Below are 13,347 nucleotides of genomic sequence, written 5' to 3' on the forward strand. Positions count from 1 at the left end.
ATAGGTCTTATAGGTTGTAATAATGCACTAACGCCCTAAAGAATACTTTCATTTTTTTTCCCCATTCCACTTGGAATCGGTCCGTGAGTTATACAATATTCTTTATATGCAGGGTGATTTTCGCGTGATCGATATCTATATTTGAACCTCGCCGTAGGTCCAGAAGAAGAGAAACTCCTGGGGTCGATACTCTTGCCTTCGTATAGGGTTACCGTTTGCAGACCCGAAGACAAGGTCAACAGGAAGTTCGCTTTCAAGGCTGAACACGCAAACATGAGGACCTACCACTTTGCAGCTGAGAATCGTGAAAGTATGAATCAATGGGTAAATGCGCTAACTTTGGCGACCCTTCTGCAGGATCCCAGTCCGTGAGTATAATATTTTATTAAACTATTTTCATCAAACTAAATAATACACCATATACCTAACTTTTATTTATCGCTATAAACTTGTGTCAACGTTCATTCCGTCGAACCTCTATTGCAATCATTTAGGATATATTTAGTTTCCCTCGTTTGTAGCTAATTGCGATGTAACTGTTTGACTCGTTAGTTGTTAGTAGTTCGACAAAGTTTGCTTCGGTAAATCCAACTCGGTTAGGTAAGAGAAAGTTTCCTGTAGGTACTCGTCTAATTATTCCTATTGGAAGCAGGCTCGGTCAGCAAGGTCAGTTAAATTCGACAAAGTTCCTACTCAAACATCTATTTCGGTGATAAGTTTGGTAAAGCACGATGGCACGATGGCACGATGGGATTGAATGAATAGGTCGAGATAGTACTAGGATAAAATCATTCTAATACATACTTTTGATTGCTTTTTTTCCGTTGTTAGCGGCGGAAGAGGCGAGGCTGCAGTGGTCATCGAAATAGGAGGACAACCGGATGGGGAAAGAAGCGCTAGACCAAGTGTCTCTTCGATTTCATCCGTATTGAATCAAAGTGCCGACGACAGTGATTCAGGTTTTCACGGATTTCTCTCGAGAGACGATCCCAGTCACGCGTCTAACAACAATTCCAGTCCTAACAGCGTCAACACTGCCTCCTTTCCTAATCTTAGCGGGAGCAACGGTAACGGAAATACCGCTTCTAACAACAACAATTTAAAAGAAGTTCCACAAGTGGCCAATGGTTGGCTGCAACAATCACCACAATATGGTCAATCCAGTTCGTCGCAGCATCAACATCCGCAATACTGTTTTACTGAACATTCGGTTTCTCAGCAACTTCAACAAGGTCATTCTCATCAACATCAAGCGATGTTGCATCAAGCGCATCAAAGTGTTTCTCAGGTTAATCAACACAAGCAACAACAGCAGCTACAGCAGCAGCAACAGCAACAGCAACAGCAACAGCAACAACAACAACAACCACAGGTGCATCCTGGTTTGATCTACGTGCAAGGGGTTGTTCAATCAACGCCTAGGAAATTTGGTCAGCCTATATACGCGAATGCACCGCCTAAACCTAGGAGATTAACCGAGGGATCCAACGAATACTCTACACCCTCGCCCGAGCCATCTTTTCGAAGATCTCCAGTCTCACCAGACGTTACTTTAACTAGCAAAAGTCCCATATCCGATTACGATAGGAACAGCGTTATTTATGCTACTGGAATGAGTCAGCCGTCGCAACAAAGTTTAAGAACTGACAAGTCTGGTTTAAATTATGGTTATTGTCAAGTACAATCGACCGAAAGACGTACGCCAGACACTTATGGAAGAAGCGCGAAACCTTCAAGACCAAACCGAGGAAACGGTGACTACGAAGAAGTCTATGGTATACCTCAACTTTATCAGAGACCAGCTGGGCCAGTCGTTGGATACACCAAAGCAACTGCACCAGCACCTATACCTATTCCCACGTATGCACAACATCAACAAATGCAACAACAGCAACAACTTCATTCACCAGTCACACCACCCAATGGTACTATTCGACTCCTTACCTTTACTTACATTCGATCTTTTCATCTTTTGTCTTGTGACGCATCTAATGAAATATTTGTTTTTGTTCTCAGTTCCCATAATAAGACAACCAATATCCCATCAATTACCACCACCGCGACCCCACAGTGCCGATTTTCTCGAGTATGAAGCAACGAGACGACCTCAGCAACAAAACCCCGTGCAAAACGAAGGTTCCTCGAACCAACAAAAACGCCCCCAAAGGCCCAAGTCCAGTTTGGATATAATGAATCCATCGGATGCGACTAACGACGGCTATTATTATTCGGAAGAAAGGTTGGTACGATTGATTAAATGTGAAAATCTTTCAATTACATTACGAAACGAACATTGTTTCAAACAGATACGCAGCGCAAATGCGTCAATCCGCCGTCTACTTACATCAAACACCGCAACACCATCAACAACAAAGAAACCAGTCGTTATCGCGAGCTACCGTGCCGTCAAAATTACCATCGGTTCACGATAGAAACGGTGGTGATATCCGTATGGCAACTTTACCCGATTCCTCTTGTTCTACCTTGAGACGTTTGCAACGGGAACATGCTCATCAACATCAACATAATATATCTACTCAAACGTTACAAAGACATAACGAGTAAGTGTTACGTTTATCAACAATTGAATGTCGAATATTGATGATAATGTAATTGAATGTAATTAAACGAATGCATTTGTCGCACGTGTATCTTAGATTGTCCAACAACGATGCTAAGTTGAGAAGATCTTTACGGGAAAAAGTTTACGAATCGTGTGCTCGCAATTCAATGACACGCGAATACGAATCGTCGACGAATTGGAACAAATCTATTGGTCACCCGAATTATGGGCTTACCATGATACAATCGGCGTGTCAATCAGCACACAGTGGTGGACCCACCAAACGATGGGCCGAACAGCAACAGCAACAGCAACAACAACAACAACAGCAGCAGCAGCAGCAACAGCAATTTTATAGATCAGCATCGGCACGTTTGCCAAGGTCTCGACACCCTGCTGCTTTGGACGAAGACGATGACGATTATGGTGGACGATCTTCCGTTGAACAAGATAATCGTGACGGGGAACGAAAAATTCAACAGGTTATTTGATTTGGAACCTTGAAATTGATTGAAAATAAAAGTAGTCAAAATGGAATAAACAAGTTAATTTAATAATTTATGTTTAATGTTACAGAGAGAAGAATCGATGAAACGTTTGTTGGAATGGAAACAACGCATGTTGCAGTCACCGCTAACGCGGAAACCATCCGGATCGATGAACCGTACCAGAGCACAAAACGAATTATCGAATTATTATAAACAGCAAGCACTTTTGGATCTGGCAGCTCACGAAGCTTCGGTATCGGAAGCTCGTCATTCACGGAGAAAAGATGACAACCACAGGTCACATATTAGAAGCAAAAGTTCCGATGGTCGCAGAACTGTTACTACCGTCTCACGATACAACAGTTATTCGAGCGACGACGAAGGTAGGGACGATTCTCCAGAACTTATTATTTGATTCATGTATCGTGACCTCGTCAATTTGTCAACGTATCAGTCGAGTGATAAGTCTTCTCGAGTACGTTACAATTGTAAGAGGTTTATCGATTACTTTTTGCTAAAATATTATAATAGATAGATAGTATCAAGCTGAGATTATCTGCAGATTATCATCTAACACTTGTATTATTTAATCGCTTTAACCACGCAACTTACTCGTTTTGAACTAAACGAGAGGCAAGAGTGGAATCTCAAAGCTATTATTGCGCAATTTTTTTCGATGCTGTGTTGTTTTTACACAGTTATTATTTTATACAACGAGCTTCTTTCGAAAAAAACAAATTCTCGTCTTCTTCACTAATACGTATCCGTATGTTGTGTGTAATGATTTTATAAAGAAAACGCGTTTAAATTTTTATATCATTTTTTTTCCCCGTCAAAATTGAATGATAATCCCACTATCACCTACTACTACTACTACTACTACCACTACTCTTTACGCATCTTGGTTTCTCACCTTTTTATTCCTATCGATGATAAATACGTGTTCTCTTTATAAAAGCACGAAAAATCAGGCCAATATCAAAACAAGAAGCTAAGGTTTATCTCCTTCCTGTCCGCGGGGCTCCTTCTTTGCTACAAGTCTTTGCTAAGCCAAGACTCGTTGTTGGTGAATGGTAAACGGTGAATGGGTAAAATGGTTCCCAATGGTCAATGGGGGAAAGATTAACAAAATTAACACTAAACCATTTAAACTCGATCCTTCTATCCGAATAATATCTTTAATAATTATTGTATTTATCTGACTATCTTGATGCCTTTTAACACTTTATTGGATTTTGATTGGCATGGGCATGCGAGAGAGAATTGACTAACACTAATGCATTCGTTGATTCTCGCATCGAAAGTATACACGAGTGCTTTGCAAGTTTAACGAGCATTTTTCTAAACGATTTCGGAATCATTGATAATTGCTATCATTTTATAAATTAACTACGTTAACTTGATAATATAATAATAATAATAGTAATATTATTTCAAGCAATGCAATGATATCTCGAGACAATTGTTCGCAACGAAAAGCTTCGTTAAACCTGCTCAACTCGATGATATTTCGTTCGTGGGTAGTTTGGAAAGATGATGGGGATTCTAACCTAAAAAAAGAAAACCAAAAAAAAAATAAAAATCTTCATGCGTTCGTGTGTTTGTTTTTTTTTTTTGTAACGGACAATTCAGAGATGGGAGATGTTAGAAGAAAACGTACGCGCAGGCCCTCGCATGCAGGAAGGAGCCCCCGACATATCGGTGACGATCGTTTATCAACGGCAACAACTACCCAAGAGAATAATAAGATGATGATACAAGGAAACGTACGTACGAACGTTCCAGCTAATTCATCAACGACGCAGTTAATTCGATCTAACAACAACAACAACAACAACAACAACAACAACAACAACAACAATGATACAAACTTAACACCTTCTTCTATGAAGACCAATTTGTCAAGCATACCACCTGACGCTGGTTACGAAGAGGTTAGTTTTCCTCCTTCCGACTCGTACTTTGTCGGCTCAGAAAATATCAAATGCGATAGAAATTCCGAGCATGATCTAGAAAGTAGTACGTTATTCAACGACGAACCTCGGCACAAGCATCAAAACCATCCCTTACAGAAGAAACCAACAGGTATATTAAAATCATCAAGCTTGTACGGAGTCGAAGAACAATCAAGTACGATGGACAACGTTGAAACTGATTATTCGAATGATTACGTTCCCACGGAAACGTGGTCTTCCCTTCAAAAGATAGTTCAATGGAACTCCAATGAAGATAAGGAAGAATGGGATTCTAACATCGACGAGAGCAAACTTATCAAAGAATTTTCTTATCAGTATATACAAGTTGAAGAGCAAGCTTGTGGAAAAGTGGACGAGGGATTGTCAAATAAAATGGAGAGTACGAATCTCGTTCGTTCGAGGATAAGATCGTTCGAATCTAATGTTGGAAGTGACGAAAGTTCGCTGAAAGAAATGTTAACCATGCAAGAAGCGTTGAAAGCATCGCCAGTTGAAACATCCGAGGCACACGTTTCGAGATTAGACTCGTCGAGAAAGGCATCTTCGATTATTCGCAGTTTTGCACTGGGAGAGAAAGGCATCGAAGATGAGTCTAATATTTCATCCGTGAATAATGGTGGTGGACACATTAAACAAGCTTCTACCGATAGTAATAAATCGGTTAAAGATTTATTGGCAGATTTTGAAAGAAAGTCTCAACAGGTTCGTCAATTGGAGGAACGCGACAAACGTTCGCAAGTTTTGCATCGTGGGGTATTCAGTGATACGGAAACGTTGCTTTACGACACCGGAAGCGATTTGGAACAGCGAGATAAGAGCGAGGAAAGAACCGCCGCCGCCGCCGCCGCCGCCGAACCATCGGAGAATAAAGTGGAAACTTATTTGGGCACGATGAGAAAGAAGAAAGGGTCTCAGGCTAGACAAAAGAGGAACAGTAAATTATCCCCATGCGATTCCGAGTTGAGCCAAGAACAACTTATCATCCAAGATGCAAATTCGACAACTACCACGAATCATCAGCAGCTACCCAAGCAACAAGAAGATTCAACCCCCGAAGAACATTATCTACCGATGTCACCTAGAAAAGCCATTTTAGATCCGAACGACGATGACAGTCCTAATCCAAAAATGATGGAGAGCCTATTTGCGAATCTAGAACACGAGGAGAGTTCGTACGTTGAAATGGCGCAGAACAATGGAAACCATTCGTTGTTGGCTTCGGGCAAGGAATCGAACGATCGCGACTCCGGCGATTACTCGACTTTGGACGCTTCCCATTACGAGTTCGTTTGCGTTTCCGATAGTAAGATGGAGCCAGTTTATATGGAAGTTAGCCAGTTATCGGAAAAGGAAGATAAAGATGACAAAGACGATGAGAAGACGTCGTCGAAAAAGTCGAAACGAAGGAAGAACGAAGATTCGGGTGGACGTATCGTAGGTAGATCGGATCTTCCAGATATTTTGACGGCTTTGAAATCAGACAGTTCAGACGCCGACGATGAATCCTCCAAGGATTTCGATTCGATAGATGCCCCGAGGCATCCTAGATTCAGTCTCTCTGATACATTCCGACCTGCGTCCTATTATTTAGGTGCGAGTCGTACCATGATCGCTGAATTACACGATTCTTCCGATAGTGAATTAGTTTCCCCGCCACCTATACCAACTTCCCCGCCACCTTTGGAAGATTTGGATAGCCTACAAGACTCGTTGGAAATGAAAAAGGTATCACCACCACCACCTCGGGTAACAGTTAGGAAGGAAAACGTTTCTAGCGTGAATACTCCAAAATCATGGAACAGTAGTAGATTGGATCATGGAGATAGGATTCAAAGATCACCCTCTCGATTTTCCGAAATTTCAGAAGAAATATCCGGTTCGACCTTCCGAGACAGTAGGATATCCTTGGAAAGTGCCAGCGGAAGCGATTCGGTATCGGTCGAACTCAGAAATCCAGGAGAACAGGCAGCTAGGCACAGGCAATTGAAGAGAAGACCGGTCAGCGACGAACTTTGCGAAGTTTTGGACAGTCTAGACGAATTTGAATCTCTTGGAAATCATTTCGAGGTCGAAGGTGGTGGTGGTGATGGTGATGGTGATGGTGCTAGTGGTGGTGGTACCAGCATCGATCTCGATCGATATCTCGAAGAATTGCAAGCTCGTGATGCATTCAACGTCGATCTATATGCCAAGGATTTGAGTTACCACAGTATTTACGGTTTCAACGAGAACATGTTGGTAGTTGACAAATTGCAAAAAACAACTTGTCAAGATCTAGCGAGAAAAAGGAGTACTTTGAACTTTGGACAACCTCTTCGTTACGATACCAGAAACAAGATCGGTTCGGCAAGTAGTTTGCCGTCTATGAGAGTTTGCGACGTACCACCTGTCCCCTCTCATCAACACTCGCAATCCTTCACGGGAGACGCTCATTACGAGAATATTTCGAGTTTTTCGCCATTGAGATATTCACCTGCCGTTCGTTCGGACAGCGAACAATTTTCCTCGCGAGATGATAGAACTACTGCTACTGCCCTAATAGAAGATCTTGGAAGATCTTTAGAAAACCGGGAAAATAGCAACGATCTCGGTTCCAACTTGGCATCGAATCGTTATCCCAATGTTTTGCTCAATTGCAGATCACCTTCCAACACGGATCAAAAATCCCAGTCGTCGTATTTGTCGTTTTTAAACGGTTCCGAGCAACGCGTTCAAAGCGATCAAACCGCCGTCGCCGCCGTCGCCGCCGCCGCCGCCGGAGGAGCTCCGTATTATTACTCGGATCTTCGTGGTAGCTCAGGAAGTAACAAGGATAAACCGATCGTGGGTCACGGTGGTCACGGTGGTCACGGTGGTCACGTCTCGAGACTACCGCAATTGAATAATCAAAGAGACGACGCATCGGTGATGAACAAAAGGAACGATATTGGTCGTATAATCAATCCAATAGCCAGACCTATGCCTAGACAAATTCAAGTCGAAGATATTGACGAAGCTAGACGCATAGCGGCAGAACTGAGAAAAACAACTTGTCAATTGTTGGGCGACACCAAAGCGGATTTGGTAGATAAAAGAAATTTCTACGAAGCCGACACCCTTCGTAGAGTCAAATCGACCGATCCTTTGCCGGAAGTTAATGCGAGAAATCTTTATCCTCACGGATTACGGGACAAAAGTGACGATGGTAATGGCAGGACGAATGTCGCACCAATTGACGAGTCAACGCAAGACCCATCTCTCTTAGCTCAAGCTTCTCATCGAAGATCCAGGTCCTTGGAAGGACTTTTAGACGACGCTGGTCTTCAGGATCTGGTAGAACAAAGAAACCGAGCTAATCGTTTGTTGGCCTTGTCGACTAGGCAAGCAATCGAACGTACACTGCAATCGAACGCATCCAACAACATCCCGTCGGATGAACATTGTTCGCAAAATTTAACCGGCAATGATTTCAACGTCGTCGATCCTTGGGAACAGGATTCACTTTGGCGCGAAAATCTTCGCAGAGCTAGCTTGCGAAATGCCAGATCTTTGGACAATTTGGACAGCAGGGAAACCGGCTCGACACCTGCCGTCGTCGGTTCGTCAACTTCCTGTTCCGATAACAAAACTCGTCCGAAAATCACCCGTGGTGCGACGTACGTCAACGACAGCGTTGCTATTCGTAAAGACAATTATTTGTCATCGACATTGGAAAGGCCTAGAGTTAAACGAAGAATTAACGAGGAAGATAATAATTACGACAATTGGGATTCGACCAGAAACGGACAAGTTCATCCGAAAGATGATCATGTTTTAGTTGAATCTAGCAAACTTTCCACAACACCAGCTGGAACCATTGAAGGTTCCTCCAGTCGTGTAGGAAATTCTGCAACGAGTTCAGCATCCTTCGAATTAGATCGAGAGAAGTTACGACAATGGGATTTATTGTCGAGCGCTTGCTTGCTCCAGGAACAACAACTAAATTCTACGATGACAACAACTGCAACTACGACAACTACAACAACGATAACTACAACAACGACAACTACAACAACGATGACGACGACGACGACAACGACGACGAAGACAATGATGACAACGATGACAATCGAGTCAAAAAACGTAACTGGGTCTCTCCCTAACGTTTCAACGACAAATAACAACAATACCACCGTACCTCCTGGCACCACCCATACTACTGAAGCATCGATTATGACGGAAACTATAGATAACGTGAAGGAATGTCATCGAAGTTCAACTATTTCCTCCTCAGAGACATCGAAAAGGCGAGAAGCTATCGAGACGAAAGACTCGCGTAACCGGGCTACAGGTGAGTGGCTCATGAAGACCGGTGCTGCAGCCTTAGGAAAATAAGGCAAACAACACCGTGCGTGGGACTCGTGGGTCGTGTTCCAAATTCGACTATTTCATTATTATTATTTTCATTATTCTATCCGTTTTTTTTTTTTTTTACTGATTTTGTCTTTCGTCTCGATTCAATTCTCTTCCTTTTTTGTATTTTTTTCTATTTTCCACTTGCGTCTCTCGTTTTCATTGTATTATTTTTAATTGTATTGTACCTGCGTTTTAAAGTGATACTTTTCGTGGCTCTTGTTTTTTTCTTCTTATTGTCATGAACCGCGTTCCAACTTGCATATCGAGCCCTATCCCTTTCACTTTTTTTTTTTTTTTGAGTAAGTTAGATTGTTTGTAGATCAATGATGCGTTTTGTGTTGTCATCCTAACCTCGTAAAGACCGGCTGCTTTACGATCAGTGCGAGTTGGAACACGGCCTATGACGCCGCGTTAATATTAATTTACTCTAATCCAATTATCGTTTATTTTTCTCATGTTTCTTGTACCTTTTTTTTTTAACGTTTAATAGCCACGATCGGTCACGAATTGCAAACGAATTCACAACTCGAAAAACTTAGACGACTATATTTTCTTACATTATTCTATTTTTCACAATATAATATAAATATCAGGAAGAAAGTTTCTCAATCAGATTTGTTTCTATTTCAAAATCACGGTTGAGAAAAATTTGATATGAAAATGATGTAGGGCTGTAAATAATTGACGCTTAGTATAACGCGACGATAATATGTATACATGTATACAATATATATATATATATAGTTTTATACAATAGTTTATAAAGCGACGATTTTAATTTAAATTTTTGTTTTTTTTTAAACGATGTACATAAATTTATTTTATAGCATTATATATGTGCGACACTGTATAACTTTAAGAAGAAAAAGAAGTAGATAAAAGTAAGGATGAAAGATAAAGAAAAGAAAATTGTTGATAGAAATTAAACGAACGAGGGAAAATAATTGTATGAAAAAAACACAAGAAATTCCTCAATGAAACATTCGTTTTTAACGATGAGAACAGAAGCGGTTGAATTATATTTTATAGATGTTAAAATGGATAGAATTAAAGTGACGACGCGCGCGTAGATTGCTGTGCGTCATCGTGCACTATGCGTTTAGCGAGAAAAAAAGGTAAGTTTTTTTTTTTTAATTATTTATCCCGTCTGAAAGTTTGAGGGGAAACGTAGATGAAGAATGAATTAAACTAAACAAATAAATGTAGGATAGTCAGATGTTGAAGAAATTGCAAAAGAGAAAGGTAACGTAAATAAACAGTCAACTTTGTTTCACTTTTTGGGGATAATACAAGTTCCATCAATCAATTGTTGCAAGTGTTGCAAGTGTTGCAATCTATGCAATATGGGTTTATTTTATTATTTAAAATCCTGTGCCTCGACAAGTTTAAAGGGATAATGGGAATGAGAAAGAAATGGTGTCTCGTGCCTAACAACGAGTCCATTCACCCGTGCAAGGAGAATGCGTTGTGTTTGGTAGTAGAGGGCCTCAAAAATAAGGTGATTAAATTCGTAGCTGGTTCCTACCACCTCCTCCTCCTCCTCCTCCTTCTCCTTCTCTCTTAGGCCTACTCTCCTCGTGTACATTCTTTCTCGCTTGTCCAAGAAAGAAAGAAAGAAAGAAAGAAAGAAAAGGAGCAAGTTCTCTGGCCGCTATCCAAACGGGTTCGAGGAGGATGTTGCTGCTGCTGCTGCTGCTGCTGCTGTTGTTGCTGTTGGTGTTGCTGTTGGTGTTGCTGTTGCTGTTGCTCGAAGGCCGAGATAGAAGTTACGTCTTCCCCCTACCTCGTACCCTCTACCCTCTACCCTAGTTGATGGGGAGAGAGGGGAAACAACCAAATCTCTCAGCATAAGTTCTGGATTATGTATTCCCAAGATGGTAGTACAAATAGCGGAGTATTATTTTTCTTCCATCCTGTCCCAGGATAAATCCAAAATAGGAATATTCTTCTTGCATTATTATTATTATTATCATCATCTCCAAAAGAAATAATCTTTTATATTATAATTGATGGATCTAACTAAGCGTTTTTTTTTTCTCTTGTCACAGAATGAAATATTGTCTCCAGACGTTTGCTTTATTTCTCCGTATGAAAAAGTACGGAGATTTTTGCAATTCACTCAAATACTTTTCTCCGTCATGCATCGTTTTAGCGATTTCATTTTCATGCTTTGGAACTTTATTCGAGGGTACTACTCGAATGCTACTCAAGTGTGTGCACTTAAGTTTTATTTAAAATAAACATTTGTGAGAACCGTTAGAATTCAATCGTGTCGTGGTGACGTTCTGCACCAGACGTTGCATGACGGAAGACTATTCGAGAATTGTACTTCTATTTTTTCATTTTTTCGATAGTCAATAGAAACGTTTTTAAAGTTACGAATCAACGTGAACTTCATTCTTTATTTTTTTATATATCTTTATATCAAAAACATATATATAGATATATATTTTAAAGAAATTTCTTTGACTACAAATTAAACTCATGTTAGAGCTGAGATGATTGGAAGACGTCCGATTACAAAAGAGAGTAATGTAACGAGAGAAAAAAAGTTGATTTTAATTTTCTAACGAGGGTAGGAAAAGTGGCAGTCCGTTTACAACAAAGTCACGTCGTTGGAACGAAAAAAGGGAGAGAAAGAGAGAGAGAGAGAAAGAGAGAGAGAGACAGGATGGGAAGATGAGGTGAAGGATGAGGAGGGAGGGAAAAGGGGTGGAGGAGATGGAGAGGTTGCCGAGTGGTCCTTGAATTTTTCTTTCTCTCTTTCTCATCCTCTCTCTGTTAGCAAAAGGCGCTCGCGCGCGTTCATGTAAAACGTAGTGGACACACAAACACAAACACAAATACGCAGACACTCGTACGTAAATACGATCAGTGTGGTGCACGTTCTTTACCGCTCACTTCTTACGTCAGTCAGTCAGTCAGTCAGTGTCAGTCAGCCGGTGGTGCTCCGCGTGTTTGGACGTACTTTTTCAATCTCTTGTTGATCATTGGATTCATTCGCGTTTAAAAAAAAAAAAAAAAAAACAGAGAAAAAAATCGAAAAAAAAGGAAAAGGTTACTCAAGCACCGATCGTTTAACATTGAATAAACAATTGATATTTAATATTAGGATGAACCAAATGTTCGTTCACGCATTTTATTTCTGTTGCTTTAAATAGTGTAAGTTTTGTTTTTTTGAACGTTAATACAATTATTATTCTTTATATGTCAGTGAAATATTAATAAAGTAAAACACGCGAACTTTTTTCATTCATTCTAAATAATTTTCATCATTTTGTTGAAAAAGTTAGAAGCCGATAAAAATTAATTGAGAAAATTATAGGTGTATCGATTAGTGTTACGGTTTGAAATGTTCATTTCTCGGATTAATTTTCAAAGTTGCAATATCTATAATAGCAAAACATCGTACGTCAAATGAATATTACCTCTCGCGAAAAAAGAAAACAAACACCAAGTGTCTTTTAACAACACTTTTCGTATTTGCGTCTATTTCTGTTTACAATTACTACGACGACGACAACGACAACGACAAGGAAAGAAGATATTTTGACTATAGTGATGTGTGCCTAAAAACTTAAAAAAAAAAAAAAAAACCATTAATAAGAAACAGTGATAGAGAAATGGGTGGAAAAGTTGGATTGATTTGTGGAAGTTGTTGGTCAGGCAAGTACAGTACGTACATTTTTTTTTCTTTCTTTTTTTCTTTCTTTTCCATCAAATTTGACCATTTTCCAAATCGCCAAGATTAGATTCGCTCTAAAAACAATCTAAATGAAATAATCATTTCAACCTAAGTTATTTTATTCTACTCCATTTATTATAATAATTACAAAGTTATCTGGATCATTGCACCAATCTAACTTTCACGTGGATACAATGAATAAAGCAGATTGTTTAAAAATAATTAACTAATTATAGTTTTAGAATTTGGAAATTATTCCAT

General features: G+C 40.1%; 1 protein-coding gene across 10 annotated transcripts in view; it reads left to right on the forward strand.

The window, feature by feature from the left end:
- The window catches only part of LOC107071555 (uncharacterized), a 48,628-nt gene that overhangs the window by 19,839 nt on the left and 15,442 nt on the right, over window positions 1-13,347 (forward strand). For all 10 annotated transcript variants that reach the window (XR_016176350.1, XR_016176349.1, XM_089171797.1 and 7 more), the window contains 7 exons: window positions 158-368; window positions 832-1,925; window positions 2,017-2,239; window positions 2,307-2,561; window positions 2,658-3,045; window positions 3,140-3,434; window positions 4,684-9,336. Coding sequence is in view for 8 of the 10 variants with exons in the window: in XM_089171797.1 (XP_089027923.1) it covers window positions 158-368; window positions 832-1,925; window positions 2,017-2,239; window positions 2,307-2,561; window positions 2,658-3,045; window positions 3,140-3,434; window positions 4,684-9,336 (7,119 nt within the window). In the remaining 2 variants the exon portion in view is untranslated. The remainder of the gene's footprint in view (window positions 1-157; window positions 369-831; window positions 1,926-2,016; window positions 2,240-2,306; window positions 2,562-2,657; window positions 3,046-3,139; window positions 3,435-4,683; window positions 9,337-13,347) is intronic.

Source organism: Polistes dominula, unplaced genomic scaffold (assembly GCF_049000335.1).
Source record: "Polistes dominula isolate Pdom_NZ unplaced genomic scaffold, Pdom_raw_medaka contig_84, whole genome shotgun sequence".
Classification (NCBI taxonomy): domain Eukaryota; kingdom Metazoa; phylum Arthropoda; class Insecta; order Hymenoptera; family Vespidae; genus Polistes; species Polistes dominula.